The sequence below is a fragment of the Muntiacus reevesi genome, chromosome 6 (genome assembly GCF_963930625.1).
Source record: "Muntiacus reevesi chromosome 6, mMunRee1.1, whole genome shotgun sequence".
Taxonomy (NCBI): Eukaryota; Metazoa; Chordata; class Mammalia; order Artiodactyla; family Cervidae; genus Muntiacus; species Muntiacus reevesi.
The window spans coordinates 28,666,394-28,689,827 of NC_089254.1; the positions used below are offsets into that span (position 1 = coordinate 28,666,394).

Here is a 23,434-nt window from a genome sequence, read left to right on the forward strand (position 1 = left end):
CATAGTGTTGGAAGTTTTGGCCACAGCAATCAGAGCAGAAAAAGACGTAAAAGGAATCCAGATAGGAAAAGAAGAAGTGAAACTCTCGCTGTTTGCAGATGACATGATCCTCTACATAGAAAACCCTAAAGACTCTTCCAGAAAATTACTAGAGCTAATCAATGAATATAGTAAAGTTGCAGGATATAAAATTAACACACAGAAATCCCTTGCATTCCTATATACTAACAATGAAAAAACAAAGAGAAATTAAGGAAACAATACCATTCGCCATTGCAACAAAAAGAATAAAATACTTAGGAGTATATCTACCTAAAGAAACAAAAGACCTATACATAGAAAACTATAAAACACTGATGAAAGAAATCAAAGAGGACACAAACAGATGGAGAAACATACCGTGTTCGTGGATTGGAAGAATCAGTATTGTCAAAATGGCTATTCTACCCAAAGCAATCTATAGATTCAATTCAATCCCTATCAAGTTACCAACGGTATTTTTCACAGAACTAGAACAAATAATTTCACAATTTGTATGGAAATAAAAAAACCTCGAATAGCCAAAGTAATCTTGAGAAAGAAGAATGGAACTGGAGGAATCACCCTGCCTGACTTCAGACTCTACTACAAAGCCACAGTCATCAAGACAGTATGGTACTGGCACAAAGACAGAAATATAGATCAATGGAACAGAATAGAAAGCCCAGAGATAAATCCACGAACCTATGGACACCTTATCTTTGACAAAGGAGGCAAGGATGTACAATGGAAAAAAGACAACCTCTTTAACAGGTGGTTCTGGGAAAACTGGTCAACCACTTGTAAAAGAATGAAACTAGAACACTTTCTAGCACCATACACAAAAATAAACTCAAAATGGATTAAAGATCTAAATGTAAGACCAGAAACCATAAAACTCCTAGAGGAGACCATAGGCAAAACACTCTCCGACATAAATCACAGCAAGATCTTCTATGACCCACCTCCCAGAATATTGGAAATAAAAGCAAAAATAAACAAATGGGACCTAATGAAAGTTAAAAGCTTTTGCACAACAAAGGAAACTATAAGTAAGGTGAAAAGACAGCCCTCAGATTGGGAGAAAATAATAGCAAATGAAGAAACAGACAAAGGATTAATCTCAAAAATATACAAGCAACTCCTGAAGCTCAATTCCAGAAAAATAAATGACCCAATCAAAAAATGGGCCAAAGAACTAAACAGACATTTCTCCAAAGAAGACATACAGATGGCTAACAAACACATGAAAAGATGCTCAACATCACTCATTATCAGAGAAATGCAAATCAAAACCACAATGAGGTACCATTACACGCCAGTCAGGATGGCTGCTATCCAAAAGTCTACAAGCAATAAATGCTGGAGAGGGTGTGGAGAAAAGGGAACCCTCTTACACTGTTGGTGGGAATGCAAACTAGTACAGCCACTATGGAAAACAGTGTGGAGATTTCTTAAAAAACTGGAAATAGAACTACCATATGACCCAGCAATACCACTTCTGGGCATACACACTGAGGAATCCAGATCTGAAAGAGACAGGTTTCATTTAAAAGTTTGAAATCAAATGGGCCTTTGTGACTTGCATTCCAAACTAATTAGCTACTATCTTTCTGGGTACTTTCTGGTACATTAAAAAGAAAAACATTTAATGCAAGGATTGGTGAATCGGTGACTAAATCAAGGACCAAAGAGGGACTATGTTACTGAAGTAGTGATTGGGTTGAAAAGTGTTGAGGACATTTTCCAGTGTTGTGGTTCTTATACTGGAGTAAATTAAAGGGATGGACCAGGTGTTTGAACAGAAGATGAGAAAAAGTCATTTATGACTTCATATTTATTTTTTTCTCCTTTAATGACCTAATATACTCTCATTTATATTCAGTGTTGTATAGCCTTTGAAGTTGGACACAGGTATACACCGATTAACAGTAATTTATGTTGATATGCTAGGCTCTCCCAAACTTCTCTTCCCAACCCTGATCTCTCTCCTGAACTTCAAGCTTGGACTTCCACCACCCTACTGGACATGACACTTACTGTGTAATAGACATCTCAGGTCTAACGTGTGCAAAATTTTACTCCTGATCTACTGTTCAATATTATAATGTGTCCCTATATGCTTTTATTTTAACTATATTATGTAATTTAGCAGAAGTATTAAAAATGTCATGCAGTTATTTAAGTATTATATTGACCCATATCTTGAAAGAAACAATAACTGTAAATGTTTCTCAAGCCAGAATGAAAGTATGATTTGGTTCTTGGAATTGGTGTCTGGACCACATTCCTATACATTTCAATTTAATAAGTCTAACAGAAGCTTAGGCTCCTGTATTTTGAAATTGTTGACCAGGTAATAGTCTCTACTGATTTAAGAGCTGTTGTTAAAAGGAAGATGCCAGTTTCAAAGAAGGATGAAGAAAGTGAGTAAAGAGAATGCTAGCAAAGACTTTTTTAACCTGTAATTGTATATCCACTAGTAAACATGTCCAAATTATTTTGGTTCAGAGAAAGTTTGGAGATTTTTCTTATAAAGCATAAAATGTAGACAAAAAACTTCCAGCTAAAAACAAAACCCCAAATTAATTGAATTCCTTTGTATATGCTTGTTTCTAACAAAGTTTATTTTCACTACAGAGCACATCCCAGGTCAACTTGTTTGAAATGATGTTCATGGAGATACCCTAGCCCTCTGCTTAACTGCTCTACAAAGCACGTGGCTCAGAATTGCGTAACAGTTTTATCTATAGCTTATGACACAAATATTTAATTTTAAAAGAAGTTGGTCTTGTCACAGAACAGTAAATAGAGCGAAAGTTTGAGACAGTATCCAGTAAACTGGAAATGTTGAAGAACCAGAATTATCCCTATCCCTGACTTTTAGAAAAAGCTGTTGATACTGGGAATTGAATCTAGAAAGCAGTTGTTTAGTGGGCCAGTGCATGGGCAGCCCAGCAAGCCGCCTTCAGTCTCCTTTCCAAAGCTCTTCATGCACTGCCCCCTGCTTTCCTCACAGCCCCTCTCCTTGGGGGATGCTGGCTCCAGTTTCAAGGAGGCAAGACTGGAACTTTCTCAGAAGCAAGGTACTCCTTTAGCCTTCAGTGATTTTGCGTCAGTGTTCAGGTTTCTACCTGCCCTACTTGTTCATCTTTAAGATTTAAACCAAGTATCAACTTTGCTGGCAAGTCTTCCCTAGTACCCCTCCCAGTCAGAGATGGGTGTTTTTCGTGTGTTTTCCACATGACAGGAACATGTGCCCCTCATGGAAGTTCTGACCCTCAGAACTTGGCACACTAGTTTTTTTGTTGTTTTTATTGAAATATACTTGATTTATAGTGCCATATTAATTTCTGCTATAGAGCAAATTCAGATATATGTAGAGAGCAAGATTCATATATATATATATATATATATATATATTCTTTCCCATTATGGTTTATCTCAGGATATTGAGTATAGTTCCCTCTGCTGTACAGTAGAACTTAATTGTTTATGCATCCTTTATATAGTAGTTGATTGACATCTGCTGATCTCAAACTCCCCGTACATTTCTCCGCAGCCCTCCTCCGCCTTGGCAACCACAAGTCTGTTCTCTGCCTGGGAGTCTATTTCTGTTTCATAAGTTTAATAAGTTTATTTGCATTATATTTTGGCGTCCACATATAAGTAATACTACATGGCATTTGTCTTTCTCTTTCTGACTTAATTCACTTAGTATGATAATCTCTAAGTCCATTCATGTTGCAAATGACTTTATTCCATTCTTTTTTATGGCTGAGTAGTATTCCATTGTATATACACATACCACATCTTCTTTATCCATTCATCTGTAGATGGACATTTAGATTGTTGCCACTGAAAGACACAATTTCTTGCTAATCTCTTAGCTCAAGAAGTAGTGGGTACAAAACAGGAAAATATAATACAATTTGGAAATATTTGTTTTATCCCCATTGGAAAATGAACTGAATTTTCAGTTTGTAGTTAACTAGAAGATTGTGTTCTCAAAATCAACTTTAAAAAGGTAGGCTGTTTTCTAAGCATTTTAGCTGATGGAAATTTTATGGTTAATGCTGAAAATCTAGACAGATTGTGTCAGAAAGAAATGTTTATAATTAGTACATATTGGAAAAGAGTGAGGAAGCAAGAAGAGACTAACTTCACTAACTCAGCAAACTATAATTACTTAACATATGCTGGGCTTTGGGAACACAAAAAATAATTTTGGAGGTTTCCCACATATATAGTTTCATTGATATTCCCAAGTTAATGTGGAAGGAGTTCCAAAAAAAGGTTCATATGATTTAATAAATATCTTTCTATCAAAATTTAATCCACTGGGATGTCCCTCAGAGCTGGACAAGATTAATTTGCTTTTGCCTCCATGTGATTCAAGAAGATTTTTTTCTATTAGTACACCTGCCAATGTGTTCAATTTGCATTAAGAAAGCAGTTTACTTACTTGACATGATTTTGCTTATTTCATACAGGGTCTGAGTTACTGGGAGCCTCCATAAATGTTTGATAAATATGTAAATGAATGAACAAGCAGTGTAGTACTTCCACTTTGAATTTGTCTAATTGATTAAGTCTAAATGGGTCACTGACTTTATCATCTGTTTGTAGATTTGATGTCACAGGAGGACATTTATGAAATTGAAATTGAGTGGTTTAGTTGCCAATCTTGTGTAACAAAATCTTTGAAGGAATACGTTGTCTGTAAATTAATTTTTCTGCTTCTTAAAATGTTTTTCTTTCTCTAGATTTTAGTGCCAATTATTTCTAATAAGAACAACCATAAATCCTGGTCATGTTTTATTTCACAAGACATGGAACATCATATAGAAGTCATGAAAAGTAAAATGCATATTTTTAGGGGCAAAATGTTGAGAAGAACTCTTCTACCAATTCCCACTATTGCAGGAAACATTGACCTAGATCAGAAATATTCAGAGACCAGGTACGTAATGATACAGTTTACCCAAGATATCAAAATGGAGAGCTGATATACCTACTTAATATCACACCCCTGTAACACCCCCATGTTAGCAATATAAGAATATTATTGTAATGATAGCACATTTTAAAAATAAAAAAAAAGTTATTAAAATACTAAGTCCTGTCCTTAGTCAGATGAAATGATTGATTTTTGTATTATATTATTAATCATTTCAGTGTTTGCAGACTGGAGCCAAATGAAAGGAGAGTACTCCATGCAATTGAATCAGTGGTTATTAAATGGTCACATCAAATCCAAGAGATCATAGAGAAAGATTCCGTGCAACCTTTGCTAAATGGTCTTCACTCAAATCCTCAAACTGAACTGGATTTCTGGACGATGAGAAGAGAGAACCTATCATGCATTTATGATCAAGTAAGTAGAGAGCCCTAGAAATTGCTTGTCAGTTGAATTAGCAGAGTGACTTGTTGAATTTGGTGCCCCAAAGCAGTGATTTCCAATAAATTTAAAGGTTTAACACACTGTCTTTGAATGACTTACTCAGTTCTTACTGCAAAATTCTCTATAGTATACATTCTTAAAATTAATGGGTATTAAAGGTGAATTTGCCTTTTTGAAAATATTTTGACAGCATGTGAGTAATTGGAAACACCTTGTGGCATAGGAAGTGTGGTTCCCAAGGGAAATGTTGAAGATTTTTATGATTTAATTAATCTAGTTGATATAATTGATTTGGGAAAGGAGTAGGCTTTGCTTAGTGGAGAGATGCAACTTTAGAAGAACTAACTGGTTCCTCTGCTACTGTTTGCCTTAAAAGTTATTCAGTTTAATGTTCTAAAAACTAAGACATTCATTCACATGTTCACCTATCTCTTAGAGATTTTTCTGAAACAGATTTTATATGGAAATTTATTATCTTACAGATATTAAAAAATGTAAGTTAGATTTTTAAAAAGTCAAATAAAGACCTATAAATGTAAAATAAAATACAAGCTTAAGGAAAAAATGTTAATTTTAAAAATTATTTTCAACTTGAAACCAGGTACATCTTTGAGTATTAAATACTGTGTGTATTGTGCATTAATGGAATACAATTCAAATATTTTTTGCAGAATGCATTTATTTAGTCATTAATCTAGGTTATATATATATTTCAATTTAGCTTCAGACTCCTGTTGTCCTCAAAATGGTTAAGATCCTGAAAAATAAGCAAAGCAGCTATTTTCCAACATTGAAGGACATTTTCATGGCTGTGAAAAATGGTAAGACTCGTGTTCCTTGACCCGGATCCGTGTCCCTCCTGATCTGACTCCTGCCTGTTTGCTCAGCCTCCTTCTACCCTTGGTATGCTCATGAAATGATTGCACTTGACTCTTCTAATGGTAAATCCACCTTAATCGCCTACAATTTATTCTTCAACTACTAGTAAACCATTTAAGTACTTACTAAAGAGGATCTAGAGTGAACTTTCAGTGAGAGTGCCTGTGTGAAGGGAAAAGGCTTTTGGTATTTATCAGGAAGTCACTGAATGCCCAGCATGGAGATTATCTAATCAACAGTTGGGCTGCAATTAGTCCAGTTACTCCCCAGTAGAATCTCCAAATTTGCTTAAGTCCCACCATTTATTTAACTCCTAAGAATGCAAAATCATCATTGAAGATTTAACACAGAGAGAGGAGGGTTTGTTGAATTTCCAACAGATAATACATGCACATTGTTTAAAGCCAGAAATTATAAGGTGGTATTTATAATTTAAAATATAAAAGTGCAAATTCTTCTTATCTTTTCAGTACCCAGTTTCAGTCTCAACCAGGAGTAATCCCCTCCATAGTTTTTTGATTTCTGTTCATTTCTTTAGGCATGTGTAAGGAAATATGGATATGATCCATGATTCTAAAGTTTTAAATGATAAAATTGTAAGATAGCATGGCCCAATAGCTGGTTTTTGTTTTTGTTTTTTTTTTTTTTTTTGGCTATGTGCACAGCTTATGGGATCTTGGTTCCCAGACCAGAGACTGAACCCAGACCCTCAGCAGTGAAAGCAGAGTCCTAACCTCCAGACCACCAGAGAACTCCTGTTTTTGTTTCTGACATTAGAGAATTATTTTTTAATTTTTAATGTGTAATACATGGAAGGTCAGAAAATACTTAAAATTTACTTTGAGAAAGTTATACTAACTCTTTAGGCTTTTCTCCGTAAACTGTTGTCTTAAGGCCTCTTTTCAAACAGAGGGGAATTAGATCTGACTTTCTGCCCCAGATCCACTCAGTACACTATCTTTTTGCAGAGTCTCTGGTTTCCATTGGCCAAATTGGCATATTAAAACTTTGTTTGCAAATTGTTGCAAGGATTGAAACACTGTTTCGCAACCTTTTCACCACTGACACTTTGGGTGGGGTAATTCTTTGTTGTGGGGAACTGCCCTATGCATTGCAGCATATTTAGCAGCATTGCTGGAGTCTACCCACTACCCCCATACCCATTATGACAAAAAGAAAAAAAAACCTAAGACATTGCCAAATGACCTGGCTGAGAACCACTGGACTGAAGATTTGATACACATTACAAAGTACCCGACTTCCCTGGTGGCTCAGTGGTAAAGTGTCCACCTGCCAATGCAGGAAATGTAGGGGACGTGGGTTTGATTCCTGGGTTGGGAAGATCTCCCAGGAAAGGATATGGCAATCCAATATTCCTGCCTGGGAAATCCCATTAACAGAGGAGCCTAGGTGGGCTACAGTCCATGGCGTCGCTAAAGAGTCTGACATGACTTAACAACAAGTACAGAGTCCTAGGCACACAGTAAGTGTACCCTCCATAAACAGAAGCTGCTTGTGTTTTTTTCTGTTAGTAAGATTTAACATTTTCTTTGGCTACAAGATCTGCAGGAATAAATCCCAGGGAGCCTTAGAACCTTATGAGCATACAGCCTAGAGATTCAGGGAAAAAACATTTTGAGTAGAGCAAGTGGCCCAAAGCCATTCTTAGAGTTAGAAGGCCCTCCCCAACGGTTTACTGGAGGCTCTGTAAAGTCACTAGATATGCTTATCACATTTTAAGGTCACTTTACCTATTACATGCAGTTACTTGATTTTGAAATTAATATTGAAAACACACTCATTTCAGAACATGAGTGCATCTGGGATAAAAATGGTTCCTGGACCCTCTCTTTCGTCCCAGATCTTTATTAGGTGGACAGATATGAGTTACTTGTCAAGTAGAGTACTATGAGTGGGTAGATATCTGATTCCGACAGCTAAAAAAAAAAGTAGCAGGTTATTTTGTTTTTAATCTCTAACAGGAGTATTTCGGGATACACAAGAAAACAAGAATTTAGTTTCCTTCATATTCTACTTTCATAGGAGATGCCTTTCAGTTAAGCAAAAGTATTTGTAGCCTCAGGAGTAAAATGGAGTCTGATGGAAATCTATTTAGGGCCATCAAAAGGGCCAGTTTTAAGAGAAAATTTGAATTAGATTAAGCAGTAATTAGTAATAGTTAACTATTTAAATTTTTTTTCATATAGCTTTAAAAAATATACCTATTCCAACATGCTTAACAATTTTTTAAAATTTATTTTTAACTGAAGAATAATTTCTTTACAGTGTTGTGTTGGTTTCTACCAAACATCAATATGATATGCTTAACAATTTTTAAATTTGAGGTAAAATTGACGTAACATAGAATTTTAAAGAGTACAGTTCAGTAGCATTTAGTGTATTCACAGTATCCTGTAACTATTGCCTTCGTCTATGTCCAAAATATGTTCATCACCCATGCCTCAACGTTTCAACAGTTATATTTTGATTAATAATGTAATAGAAAATTTTTCAGTCATTGTATAAGTTACTCTCATAGGATAGAAGAATGAAACAATAAATGATTAAGTTGTGGTGGTAGCAAGTACCTAGGAGGAATTAACATCCTGCTGATGAAGCTTGTTAGTCTTCAGTCACAATTTGCTTGTGCTGTGAAGGTGAATATTGAATATGCCCAGGCTCTTTGGAAGGGTTCTTACATCCAAACAATATGTGAAGCTTTTCCTAACCTGTCATGTGTCAACTGTAGGATAAATAATCTAAAAAGAGGCAACATTTAAGTATAACCATGTTGTTTTGCATCATTCTCTTGAACTTGTGAAGTGAATTTAGATAGAAGAGACTGCCTCACATTAATGGTGGTTTCCTTTCAGCTCTGCTCGAAGCCCAAGATGTGGAACTTTACCTGAGACCCCTGAGGAGACACATTCAGTGTCTCCAGGAGACGGAATTCCCACAGACCGGTGTATTAATTGCCCCGTTATTTCATACCATCTGTCTGATCTGGAGTCATTCCAAGTTTTATAATACCCCTGCTCGGATTATAGTTTTATTGCAAGAGTTTTGTAATCTCTTCATTGACCAGGTATGTAGCATGAAAAAATAGAGTCAATGAGAATTATTGCCATGTGGTAGGTTTTACTGGGGTTTTTCTAGTGGCTCAGCAGTAAAGAATCTGCCTGCAATGCAGGAGACCAGATTTGATCCCTGGGTTGGGAAGATCCCCTGGAGAAGGGAATGGCAACCCACTCCAGTAATCTTGCCTGGAGAATCCCATGGGCAGAGGAGCCTGGCGAACTACAGTCCATGGGGTTGCAAAGAGTCCAATACAACTGGGCGACTATCGCTTTCACTTTTAAGTTTTATTACATCAATGAGGAATGAATAAATCTAGTTAAAGATCACTTTATTCCTCTGTTTTCAGAGAGGACTTTATGGTAACAAAGGCCAGGTGATCTTCTATCCTAAATGGCAAAGGAGCACTAAAAATAACTTAAATACAATCACAGGACAGGTTGTTACTGGATTCTCTTTGTTTAATACCCTACCTTTCTTCAGAGATTTAAGGTAGCTTCTAATACAAGGCACACATGTGTAGTACTTTCTTTGTATCTTTCCTTTTGGTTTCCATGGAAACACAGGCTGAGGGAAGACTTTTGGAAAGTAAAGTAAGAGAACCTGGTGGAAGCAAGAATGATCCTCAAAAAATAGTAGTCGAATTAAAAAAAATTTTGATTCATGGGTGATCTTTAAAAATATCTTACTTACAATTGTTTCTCTACTCTTTGCTTACATTACAAAATATTTTAAAAAATTAGACTGCTTCCTCATCCAGTGGAAAGTTTTAATTTCTCTTGTGTCGATAATATCAGAGAACATTTCATAATTTCACAGCTAAAAGATACTGGAAGGGTGTATCATCTAGTGAGTGAGTGAGTGAGTGTGTGTGTGTGTGTGTGTGTGTGTTTGAGTTGCTATAACAGAATTCCACAGGTTGGGTGGCTTTATTTTCAGAAATGGCTCTCTCACAGTTTTGGAGGCTGGGGGAACAGTCCAGGTTCCTGCATTGGTGTATTCTGACCAGTGTTCTTTCTGGCTTGCAGATAGCTGCCTTCTCTCTCTGCCCTCACGTGGTGGAGAGAAAGATCTTCCTCCTCCTCTTGTAACAGAACCACAATCCTATCAGATCAGGGTCCACCCTCCTGTCTTCATTTAACCTGAATTGTCTCCTGAAGACTCCATCTCTGGATAGTCACATTGGTGGTTAGGGCTTCAACACAGGCACTGTTTCAGAGGGTTTGGCACAGTTCAGTCCATAGCAGGGTCTGTTTCAGGGTGTGGGTCTGAACCCCTGAGGGGCTTTTGTAAAATGGATGCCAGAGAATCAGAATCTGTGCTTGTGGCTTAGCCTTTGTGTTGCTAAGAACGCCTTTTATGAGAGTCCCTCACTTCTACCTGTAACTGGTGACCCAAAACAGAAAGAAGGGCCTAAGTTCACATTAACTGGAAAGTCTAAGTGTGCAAAGACTTGAGGATTAGCGTTCTCCAGGAGAATCAGATGGTAATTTCAAAGCTCCACTTTGCTCATTTGTGTTTGATTGAGTCAATTCTTAGCCTCTCATCACTTGTAAATAAGGTGGCTTTTGGTAGCACTAAAGGGATATTCTGCTACTAGAAGAACTTCCCTGGAAAGAGACTGACTTTGTTTTTAGTTCTGGGCCAATGGGTTTTATGATGGATAGGGAATCCTCGCATTTTGCAGTCCACGGGGTTGCAAAGAGTTGGACACGACTGAGCAACTGAACTGAAAGCATTTTACTTTCTCTCCTGGAGCAACCCTGTGGCCAGGAAAATAGGATGTTTTAGACAGGTCTGGATAACTAGCTCAGGGAAGGGTGGACATCTATAATTGACCTATTACATCCCCAGTCTAGTCTAATGCTTTTCTCTCCTTATGACTCATATTGAAAATTAAAAAATTTTATTGCACAGTGGGGTAAATTGGAGGAGATTGGGAACCCTGAAAATCTGCTCATAGTCAAGGCAAGCAGCTCAGAGCTTCTGCTGCCCAGGCCCAGCACTTTGCTGTCCTAAGCATTCAAGAGAAGGATGTTGTAGGAGAAACTGGTTGGGGAATTGGGTTCCATTCCAATCTCTGATACTTTCTCAGATGAATTAACTGAAACTTGAAAGATATCATTTGCTCAACTTCCTTGAGATTTAGGGGGACAAATTAAAGTACAGGTCTTCTGACCTGCAGTTTAGAGTTTTGGGAGTGTAAGATTGAGGTAGGGATGTGGGTGTGTGGGGGTTTATTCTCTCTCAGAGGGGGTTCTCCTCTCTGCTTCTGATGAGATAGAATGGTATACGCAAAGGTCTTTGGACTCATACCAACCAAGATTCAGATCTAACTGAACCATTTTAGAGGAGAAGAGACTGCTACCCATTCCAGTGTTCTTGCCTGGAGAACTCCAGGGACAAAGGAGCCTGGCAGGCTATAGTCTGTGGGGCAGCAGAAGAGTCAGACATGACTGAGCACACAGTGGAGTTAAATCACTTCTCTGAGCCTGTTTCTGCCCTTGTTCATGGGCTGTTGTAAGAATCAAAGGAGAGAACCTAAATGAAGTGCTCAGTGCAACATTTAATAGAAATCAGTAAAAGTTCCAAACTGTTGACTTGCAAACTAATTGCAGCTCTTAATTGGAGGTAACCGGTCAGTTCCTTGCTTTATTTTAGTGTCTCCTCTGGCTTCATTCTATTTCTGTTTCTCTGTTGTGCAAACTCAGGTTTGCTCTTTTATTAAGTGAGCACACTGGGCCCTAACGGACACATCTCATGTGAAAGGCTTTGATCCCTACTGTGGTTTTAACAGCTGTGACCACAGCTTCTCCCAAACCCTTTTTGAGGATCCACATCTCATTTTGAGAATGATCCAAACTTTTACTGCAAAGCCCTGTTAGTGTAGAAACCTCAAAGATTGTCAATCGTTTTTATAGGTGGCTTGCAAAGAGCCCAGGTTACCTGTAAGCCTGTTAACCTATTATCCCTGACCCCTGGTCAGTGTCTGTGGTCAAAGTTTGCCAAACTCCTGAGGAAATAACCTTGTTTCCCTTGTTCTTTAGTTACTATTCCTGGCTTATGTCCAAAGGTTTAGTTTACCCAATTTCCTAGATTCTCCAAGTAGACTTTGTAGTAGATCTGCCCCAACGTGTAAGGAATAAAAAATGACCAATGAGTAAACATTCATACCTGGGTTCTCTGAAGAGCTCAACTCTACAACATCCATCACCACCTCCAGTTTGTTGTCCAGTTGATTTTTAATGCCTTTTTAATGCACAGTGTGTTTGTGCATGGTCAGTTAGCTGTGTGTGACTTTGTGCAACCCCACGGACTGTAGCCCACCCGGCTCCTCTGTCCGTGAGATTTCCCAGGCGAGAATACTGGAATGGGTTGCCATTTTTTCCACCAGGGAATCCTCCCAACCCAGGGGTCAAACCTGTGTCTCCTGTACTGGCAGGTGGATTCTTTATTACTGTACCACCAGGAAAGGCCCAGCAAGCACTGTATAGTTTGTTTTATTTGCCAGAATTCTCCTAAGCCCTTTACAAAATTCTATGAATTTAATCTTCTAACGGCACTATGATATAGGTACTATTTATTAGTAGATCCAGCTTATATTAAAAAAAAAAAAAACACCCAAAGTCCAGAAAGAATAAATAGCATGCCCAAGGTCATCCAGCTTGCAAGAAAGAGCTCTTACCTGTTAGGTTATGCTCCATAGTTTAAAATAAGTTTTTATTTCTAATTACCATGTAATATTTGGTATACTAGTCATATCTGTAAAATATTGTATGAAATTTATAATGGAAGTAGTCCTATAATTCCATCCCTCTCAAATTCAGCATTAAAAGAATTTTCCTTGCTAATACATTTTATCATATAATTCTTTTTTTAATATCTTCTTGAAAAGTTTAATTTATTTTTATTGGATATGTAGATTACTTCCAGCCACTTGTATTATAAACAATATGTAGACAACAACTTTATACAAAAATCCTTTTTCCTTAACTTGGATAATCAGCTTAATATAAATTCCTGATGTTGCTTAAGGGCTATAATCTTTTCATGACTCTTGAACAATATTTGACATATACAAATTATTTTTAGAAGCTTATGTTAATTGCATTGCTGTTATTATGTGTAACCAGGTTTACTGTAATTCACCAGCTTTTAGCATTACCATTTTTTAAAAATTTGCTGTGATTTGTGGGTATAGAATTATACCATGTTGTTCCTTTAATTTTGTGCTTTGCACAATTTGTGTGGTTACACATTTTGTGTGTTTTTTATAATTTCCTTAGGTAGTTTTTATGTACTTTGTTCCTGTGAATCTCTAGACTTCAGTGTGTTTATGAAACATTTGAACCCTTGAACCCTTAGCTTATTATCAGAAGTCATAAGCTGGCATTCTGTTGACTGTGTTTGGCCAATGGATCAATGCAGTGTGTTTGTTTTGCATAGTATTTTGAAATTTTTATTTAAAAATATGTTGCTAATGCTTAGATTAATTAGGTCTTGTTTAGATTCCAGCATTCCAGCCTCCACTGAAAAGTCAGGTCTCCGTTGGTTCTTCCATCCCCATTGGCGCAGTCAGCTGCTGGAGCTTCAGGTACCCCTTAGATGGGCCAGGTGCTGTCCAGGCGACCTTGGGCTCCACCATCCACTGTTGTTCCTGATTTCTTCTCATTTTCCTTGTCTGCCTGATCTTTCTAGGCATTCCAGGCACGGTCAGAAATCCTTTGTTGCTTTAAAAGCAAATGTGTTTCTCTTTACGTGTTTTCTAACAGTGACTGTTAACCTAGTCATTTAGGCCAGACATATAAAAGGCATCATCTGACCACCTAGGATAATGGCACAGTAATGGTGCCTTATTTTAGTGCCTTGCTTTTCTTCCATGGTCACCTAAGCCTGCTCCCTGTTCGTTGCGAGTCGTTACCACTCCAGGCCCTCCACCCTCTTCTACAGCTTACTTAGTGTCCCCCTTGGGGATATCCTTATTCACAAGATCCTAGATGATGAAGAGTTTTAAGTCTGCAAGGTTGAGCTTGGAAAAGGATGGTAGAATTAAGTCCATAAAATCACATAAATCAGACGAAAAAGCTGGGAGACAGGCATCAAACTAATACAACATTGTAAGTCAACAATACTCCAATGTAAAATAAAAATTTAAAAATGCTATCATTGATAAATTCATTAATTGATTCTTACTGATAAAATATACTGGTTAATCATTTTTTATTTTATAAGGCTTTGGACAAGGGACCAGTTCATCCTAAATCCAGTGGTTTTTTGCTGGTTTGTGCTGATACTCTTGAGCATGAGGAAATAGAGCTGGTATGGTTGGGTGTACTCCAGGGAGCTCCTGTAGGAAGCAGAAGAGAGTTCAGAGGTTAGGAGCTGAAAAGAATCTTGAGGTTCACTTCATTCATCTATCCTTCTTTTGTAAATAAGGCCACTGAAACCCTCTGAGAAAACTTAACTGATGTCACTAAAGCAGTTAAAAGTGGTCTCCAACTGGACCACAGCCAGGGCTCTTGCCTCTGCTGATTCTTTTCCATTTGCATAACCTGCCCGGCGCTTACCAGGTGGCTCAGTGGTAGAGAGTTCTCCTGCCAGTGCAGGAGCCGCAGGTTCCATCCCTGGGTCAGGAAGATCCCCTGGAGGTGGGCATAGCAGCTCACTCCAGTATCCTTGCCTGGGAAATCCCATGGTCAGAGGACCCTGGTAGGCTACCGTCCACGGGGTCACAAAAGAGTCGGACATGACTTAGCGACTCAGCAGCAGCCCAAACCTGCTGCCCAATGAAAGGGTATAGACTGGTTTTCTGATCTAGGATGTTGGGTACTGTGTCCTTGATGTAGGCGGTCTAATTCAACAGTGGGCTCTGTGAACAGAAAGCTAAGTGCCATGATTGTCTCATCTATGTGAGGGTCAGGCAGGAAGCACAGGAAAGAATGTAAGGATGGCTTGCCCAAAGGGAGGCTACTTCAGATGTTGGTAATTAGATCATGGAGGGTTGCCAAATCAGACTGCAGCGGAGTCACCACTGTAGATTCTTTAGCTTCCTAAAAGGACACATTTACTAGAAAGAATACATACAGATAAAGGCCTATGGAATCCCTAACCCGTACCAATGTGCAGACTCTTACAAAACTCAAATTACTAGGGATTCCTGGGAGTTCTCATCCCTGTTTTGTGTGAAATATTAGCAACCTTTCAGTTCAGTTCAGTCGCTCAGCTCAGTCGTGTCCGACTCTTTGTGACTCCGTGAATCACAGCACACCAGGCCTCCCTGTCCGTCACCAACTCCCAGAGTTTACTCAAACTCATGTCCATCGAGTCGGTGATGCCATCCAGCCATCTCATCCTCTGACATCCCTTTCTCCTCCTGCCCCCAGTCCCTCCCAGCATCAGTGTCTTTTCCAATGAGTCAACTCTTCGCATGAGGTGGCCAAAGTATTGGAGTTTCAGCTTCAGCATCAGTCCTTCCAATGAATACTCAGGGCTGATCTCCTTTAGGATGGACTGGTTAGATCTCCTTGCAGTCCAAGGGACTCTCAAGAGTCTTCCCCAGCACCACAACCATTAGGGAGAAGTTAATTTTCCATACAGGCCTGAGTGAGAAATATGAGTATAGATTGGGAATCTATTGCCAGAGTTGAAGGAACTCAGTAGGCTTTTTAGACACCAAGTGAATGATTTTCTTACTACTTTACACATTTATGTCTCTGAGTCTATATTTCTGGTAGAACTGTAGCCACTGCATGTAAAACTGTAGCCATTTATGGGAGAAGGAGGAAAATATATCTGCATTTAGAAATTATTCCTTCAATTGACTGTGTTGAGCCCAATGGCTTTTATTACATTCTCCACTGAGATCTGTTACAGCTTTCTAAACAACTGTTGAATTAAAGGCATGCAATTTTACCTTTAATTTATATGAGGTGAAGATGCATCAGGATTAGAATTTATAGGTTTTTGAGGTCCCTAAACTGGGAAATTGTGAAGATTCATAACAAACAGGAGAAAGGGAAGAACTGAATGATGGTACTATGAGAGCTGCTCCATGAATCTGCTGGTTTCTCTTTAATCGTTCTCATCTTTGCATTTCAACTACTCAGAATCAGTTTAAGTTGCTGTATCTCAGCTAGATTTTATGTCCTGTAATGAGCCCCCAGAAGAGAAGTTTGTTAATCTAAAAGAATTGCCAGTGGTATAATCACCTGTGTCAGCTCTTCTTCACCTTTTCAAGTGACCCTGTGCTGCCAGGGAACATGACCATATTTCTAAAATACATGATCTCATAGGTTTCCCCTCCTGGCTTCTACACTTCTGTATATTAAAAAAAAAATTGTGCAGAATATTTGCTGCCTCAAATAGCCATGCAAATTCTGATTACACAGTTGTTTTATCTTTGAAGCTTAGCAAAAACGCAGTCATGGTTGAATGTTTGATTACAGTAATTACAGCATCTTCTGTAGATTTCTTTAATGTATACATGTATGTCATTAAAACCTAGTTACCTGAATTTCTAGAATTTGTGTCTTCTGTTTCACACCATTGCTGGCCCAATTCTAGACATTGTTATTTGAAAATGACTCACTGAAAAATAAAACATTTCATTGAAACAGATATTTTCAGGAAAACTATTAAACATATTTTCATATCATTCTTTCTTTGATTTCTAGGCAATAGCTTACCTTTCACCTGAAGATCTCTTGAAAGGGGAAATTGAAGACTGTCTGGAAAAGGTTCAAGGGGCCATTAACATTTTAAAGACTTTCAAAAATTGTTTCTTCAACTATAGAAGAGGATTGGCAGGCTATTTTAAGGGAAATAAGAAATTGAAACCATGGGATTTCCGGTCTTATCTGGTGTTTCATAGATTTGACAAATTTCTTGATCGCATCCAAAAAATAGAGGTATTTACTTATTGGCTTCTAATTGATTTATATTGTAGGTTAATTCAAAAGCCCTATACCTTTTAATATGATTCAGGGAACAGATTATTTTTTCTATTTGAGTAAGGGGTGAGAAGTTTGCTTCCTTGGTGATTTTCATGAGGAGCTTACAAGGCCAGTGCTGTCAAGATACAGTAAAAGTTTTAGTTTCAGAGTTTTGTTTACATTCAAAGTTTTGGTTTCTTTTTTCAAAACTTCATTAATCTTTACGTATCAATGACCTTTGTGATCCTTGTGATCAAACCAGTCAATCCTAAAGGAAATCAGTCCTGAATATTCATTGGAAGGACTGATGCTGAAGATGAAACTCCAATACTTCGGCCACCTGATGCGAAGAATTGACTCATTGGAAAAGCCCCTGATGCTGGGAAAGTTTCAAGGCAGGAGGAGAAGGGGACAGCAGAGAATGAGATGGTTGGATGATGTCACCGACTTGATGGACATGAGTTTGAGCAAACTCCGGGAATTGGTGATGGACAGGGAAGGCTGGCGTGCTGCAGTCCATGGGGTTGCAGAGAGTCAGACGTGACTGAGCAACTGATCTGAACTGAACTGACCCTTGTGCTACAACATACTAAGTTCCTACACGACAGTTGTAAATTGGGAAGCTATAAAATAATCCCTTTTTCTCTTTTACATGTTTGATGTCTTTATTGGGATTCCATACCTGAAAACCCATTTGATCATCTCAATATTATGGTAACTTTTAGTATATAAATATATGTGCTATACAGTTAAAATATTAAAGCTATCCATGAAAATAGGTGAAAAGAACGTGAAAACATGTGCTTTGTATAAATGTTTTAAATACCAAAAAATCAAACATTGAATGAATTGCTATGTGCCAAGTCACTTCACTTGTGTCCTACTCTTTGCGACCCTGTGGACTGAAGGGTCGCATAGGCTTCTCTGTCCATGGATTCTACAGGCAAGAATATTGGAGTAGATTGCCATGCCACTCTCCAGAGGATCTTCCGAACCCCAGAATCAAACCAGGGTGTCTTAGTCTTCTGCATTGGCAGGCAGCTTCTTTACCACTAGCACCACCTGGGAAGCCATTGAATGAATGCATACATGTAAACACATTTAAACACCAGTTTCTATGGTGCCAACTGGCTACGATTTTTTTTTTCCAAGTTTCAAACTGCCTTATTTTCTTTATGAAACTCTTTCCAGCAAGTTTGGGCTTTTTTGTTGTTAGATTTGTCAAATTTCATTCACAATCAGAGTTTTATGTTTTGAAAATTCTCATCATTTAGGCAGCCCAAATGCCTTTTAATTTTTGGCTGCACCATGCTGTCTGCAGGATCTTAGTTCCCTGAGCAGGGCTTGAACCCATGCCCCCTGCACTGGGTGCACAGTCTTAACCCCTGAACCACCAGAGAAGTTCTTCTGAATGACTCTCAAAGTCTGAGTGCCAAATGCATAACACTGGGCAACTTGTACCACGCTTTCTTAACAGCCCATTCACCATAGCTTTGGTGGATCTTGCCTGGGCATCTGACTTAGGATCCAAGGGATGTGAAATGAGAGAGTTAAATGTCTTGCTGTGGCTAAGTTAGATGTCACCTATACTGCTCAATAATTTTCAGTCCACGTGAAAATGGGAGTGTAATTTTAAAAGTAGGCAGTTACTTTGTTGATTTAAATCATAATAACATTTATTTTCTGTCATGTAAATGTCTGTTGACTCACCAATTTTGAATGCTGGAAAATTTCTTTCTTTGAATCTTTAAAATGTTCTTTTCCTACTCAAAAGGGTAGAAAGATCTTTACTGTGTTTTTTCAAAGGATATATTTGTCACCATATTGGAATTTGAAAAGCTGGAAAGACTTGAATTTGGCGGTACCAAGGGAGCAATTTTAAATGGACAGATCTGTGAGATGAGTGAAGAATTTATGAAACAGTGGAATATTTTTAAACAGAGCACGTATGACCCATCTGATTACAATAACATGGTAATGTTGTATCTTTTTGTTTTCATTTCATAGAATCTTACTTTAAAGCTGGGAAGGACAGCAGGTCACAGTGATAATAGGTTCTCTCCAGTCCAGCTTCTCGCTGATGAAAGAGGCAAAATGGCTTGCCTGGATTCTCTCATCTATTTCATGATAGATCAGAGACTAGACTTAGTCCTTTGCATTTTCAGTTGGGAATATTTTAAACTATTTCTAATGATGCAACAGTGGACCTCCATCTGGATTTGTTTCTTGTTGATGTGTATTGAAAACTTAGCATATTAACTCATATTGATCTGATTATCCGGTGTCTGTGTAACTTGCATGTTTCATTTTAGCCTTTTCTTGAACCATTAAGTATATTTTTCATTTACTTGAATATTTAGTTTCATCTCATTTGTTGCATATATTATTAACATTATGTAGTCTCTCTTTTGTTATTCTTAAGAGATAATTGTTAATTTCATATTACTAATCTCAGGGAAAAGAGGGAAGCTTTTCAGGTTTAAGCTGCTTCTGTTTTCTGTTACTGCCAGCAGGTGAGGGGCCAGGAGTTCCCTGTGAACGTCCCTGCAGCTCTGGGATAAAAATAGCTTCATTTTAGTGTTTTGCCATGACAGTGAAGCCCAGGTACCAAAAACAAAAAGTAATGATTAGCTCTCACCCTCATTGTTTTTTGTGGAATGTGAATTTATTCACTATTATGTTTATATTTGGTCAAATAATTGACTCTTTGAAATGTGCAAGTACAGTGTGTTAGCTTTGTAAGGACATGGTCTGCAAAGTGAATCCCTCTGAACTGTTGATAGCTTTTGGGAAGTGGAGTCAATAGTAGGTGATACAGCTGTTGTGTGTCCTGCTAATTTGTGGAAAAGTAAGAGAACCCCAGATCGGTGGCAATGAATAGCCTGAGCTCTTCCCCAGAGCCTGCTAAAATGCCTGGCACATGGCAGGCACTCAGGGAATGTGGACAGAATGGGACTCTTGGAGGGGCTTGGTTTAGCTCTTCTGAGCAGCTGAGCAGTGGAGTGTGAGAGCCACAGCGTGCAGACCCTCAGGTGCCTTCTGGTTGCAGGAGGGTCTTGATTTACTCACAATTACAAATCCTGGTAGGTGTTCAGCATGCCATTAATATATATGCATACATATTATATATATATATATATATATTTCAGGTATATATCTGCCTGGTATTTGTGTTTAGTATTTTGAAGCCCTGTTTATTTTGTGATTGAAAAGGGCAAGGCTTACCTCTGATCTCCAAAGGTTGGAGACATCTATAGCCTTCCCTTGAAGTTCCCTTTCAATCTCCGATCTGATTATCTTGACTTTGGTTATTCTGTGAAATCAAAATGTGAATTAACTAAAAGTTCAGTTAATTGGTGTGCTTTTGTCAAAGATGCCCTTTCTTTTTCTTTAATGTGTCTTGGTTATCAGTGTTGCCTCAGAATATTGCAATGATTATTTATTTTGGCTTGACTAAGCTGTTCATTTGTTGAAGAGCTGAGTTCATTGTGTTCTGATTTTGATGATGAAGTGAAGTCCCTCAGTCATGTCCGACTCTTGGCCCGGACCCATGAACTGCAGCCTACCAGGCTCCTCTGTCCTTGGGATTTTCCAGGCAAGAGTACTGGAATGGGGTGCTATTTCCTTCTCCAGGAGATCTTCCTGACCCAGGGATCGAACCCGGGTCTCCCGCATTGTAGGCAGACGCTTTACTGCCTGAGCCACCAGGAAAGTCAGTGAAATTTCCTGATGAAATCAGTTGGTGAGTTTTAGGAGACAATACTTTGGACAACAAACTCCTCCAAACTCTCATATTCATGGCGGTGTTTTCCTGTGACACACACCCAGCCCCATGCCCTTGCTGTCCCCCTGCACACACCGCTCCGTGTCCCCTGAGCCCATCGAGCAGTGCGCATGCGGCGGTCCTGTCTGTCCTGTCCGTCCTGTCCACCCTCCTGCCCTTTGGTGTAGAGATGGCTGACATATGTTCCAGTAAATTAAAGAAACAGTGACTGGTAGTTTGTTTTTAGACATGCTGTTACTTATTTCTCTCTCTTCATTAATCTCAAGCCTATCAGTCAGGCTCTGAGCCTTTATTTATCAGAAGTTCTGCCACCGTGGTCGGTTTACAGAAGAGGGGGTGCTCAGGTGTGTCCATTAACGTGTCCTTGGGTTTCTGAATTATTAATACTGAATATAAAGGTCACTTTAGGTATTTGCTTTGATTGGTTCCTATGGGACTGTTTGAGATCTAGGCAATTATGGAGAGAGACTTGCTTTCTTAACTAATTAATTAATTGAAACATGGAACATTGTAGATGTTTAAGGTGTATAACATGCAAATTTGAAGCATTTATAGATTTTAAAAGCTATTGTAGTCATAATTAACACCTCTATCATGTTGCATAATTATCATTTCTTTTTAGTCGTGGAAATCATTAAGTTGTAATCTCTTAGCAAGTTTGATGTTAGGGAGTATACACAGTGATACTATATTAAGTTGAACTTGACAAGAGGATTGCTTTCTTAACTGTTTGTGTTTAACTGATGGGCAGGTGACTTTACGTTCAATGGTTAGGTTCAACCAACATTCTGAAATGTGGCTTGATTAAATAAAATTCCCCAGATAGCTACACAAGGTTGGTGGATATTCTGGAAGTAAACCCTTGGCTCCACTAGAATCAGTTATTTGGAGTTTGTTAATATTTACTGAACAAATGTTGGATGCCAGACATCGTGCCAAACTTTTATACACATTCCTGCTTAATTCTCACTGTAACCCTGAGAGTAACCACACAGGCAGATGAGGGCAAGTAAATTACCTGAGATTACACAGTTCTCAGGGAGTGAAACAGAAGTTCCAACTCAGAACTCTCAGCCTAGAGAGAGTTTTTGCTGTGTTTAGCATTTTTTGCTGTGCCATATTCGCTCTTTAGTGTTTGTCTCCCTCCTTGCATCCTCACAGAAAAGAAGTCAGTAAGTTCATCTGGGGCAGTTTGGGGAATTCAGGCTGAGGACCTGCACCCTGAGGTAGAGTGACCCAAGATGCTGTGGCTATGTTCCTTCTACCTGCTAGTTTGTAGTAGGAAGGTTGATCCAGATACCTAACCCATCATTACTCTAGGATCTAAAATTCACTTTGAAAGTGGTTATTAATCTATGCTAGCTTGTGTTCCAGTTTATACAATTAGTTCTCAGATCTGTTCTAGTCTCCTTAACTCTTTATTCTTTGCTATTACAGTATGTAGTATTTAAAAATTTTAGTTGCATAAATTTCTTCTTAATCATATACAGGATTTTCATGTCTTGCCTGCTCATACACTCAGCCATAATAGGAGCTCCCCACAATGACAAATTTCTTATTATACTAAGAACGAGGAATATCTCAACTGAGCAAAAAGAAAACTAATAGATGCCAGCATCAAGCTAAGACATGTTAGAATTATCTGACAAGGTTTTATAGAGCCGTACTAAAAATGCTTCAGTAAGCAATTATCAACATAATGAAACAAATAAAAAATAACCTCAGTGAAGAAATAGAAATTATCACCAAAGAAATAGAAGATATAAAAAAATTGGAATTTTAGAGCCAAAAAAAAAAAGAATTCAAAGAATACTGGACATTAATCCCATATCCCATGTATGATTTGAAAATGCTTTCTACCATTCCATGGGTTATTGGATACTGATACCCATGATACTGTCCTTTCATGCACAAAAGTTCTTAATTTTGATGAAGTCAAATTTTTTATTCTGTTGCCTGTGCTTTTGGTGTCATATCTAAGAAATGATTACCAAATCCAGTGTCCTAAAGATTTTCTCCAATATTTTCTCCTAAGAGTTTTATACTTTTAGCTTTTACGTTTAGGTATTTGGTAAATATTGAGTTATCTTTTTTATATCTTGTAAGGTATATGAACAGCTTTGTTATTCATAACTAATGTATAGAAGTAAACTGACTTTTGCATGTTGATTTTGCACCCTGCATCTTTGCTGCATTTTTTATCTTTGGTGCAGAATCTTCAGAGTTTTCTGTGTGTCAAATCATGTCATCTGTTAACAGAGACAATTTTACTTACCCCTTTCCAGTTTGATTACTTTTTGCTTATTTTTCTCACCTAATTGCTCTAGCTAGTGCTTCCCACGC

General features: G+C 38.1%; 1 protein-coding gene across 4 annotated transcripts in view; it reads left to right on the top strand.

Moving 5' to 3' along the window:
* DNAH11 (dynein axonemal heavy chain 11) overlaps positions 1–23,434 on the top strand; it is a 353,143-nt gene that overhangs the window by 6,793 nt on the left and 322,916 nt on the right. For all 4 annotated transcript variants that reach the window (XM_065938807.1, XM_065938805.1, XM_065938808.1 and 1 more), the window contains exons 3-8: positions 4,785–4,981; positions 5,206–5,395; positions 6,144–6,243; positions 9,175–9,386; positions 17,050–17,283; positions 19,114–19,281. In XM_065938807.1, coding sequence (XP_065794879.1) covers positions 4,785–4,981; positions 5,206–5,395; positions 6,144–6,243; positions 9,175–9,386; positions 17,050–17,283; positions 19,114–19,281 — 1,101 coding nt within the window. The remainder of the gene's footprint in view (positions 1–4,784; positions 4,982–5,205; positions 5,396–6,143; positions 6,244–9,174; positions 9,387–17,049; positions 17,284–19,113; positions 19,282–23,434) is intronic.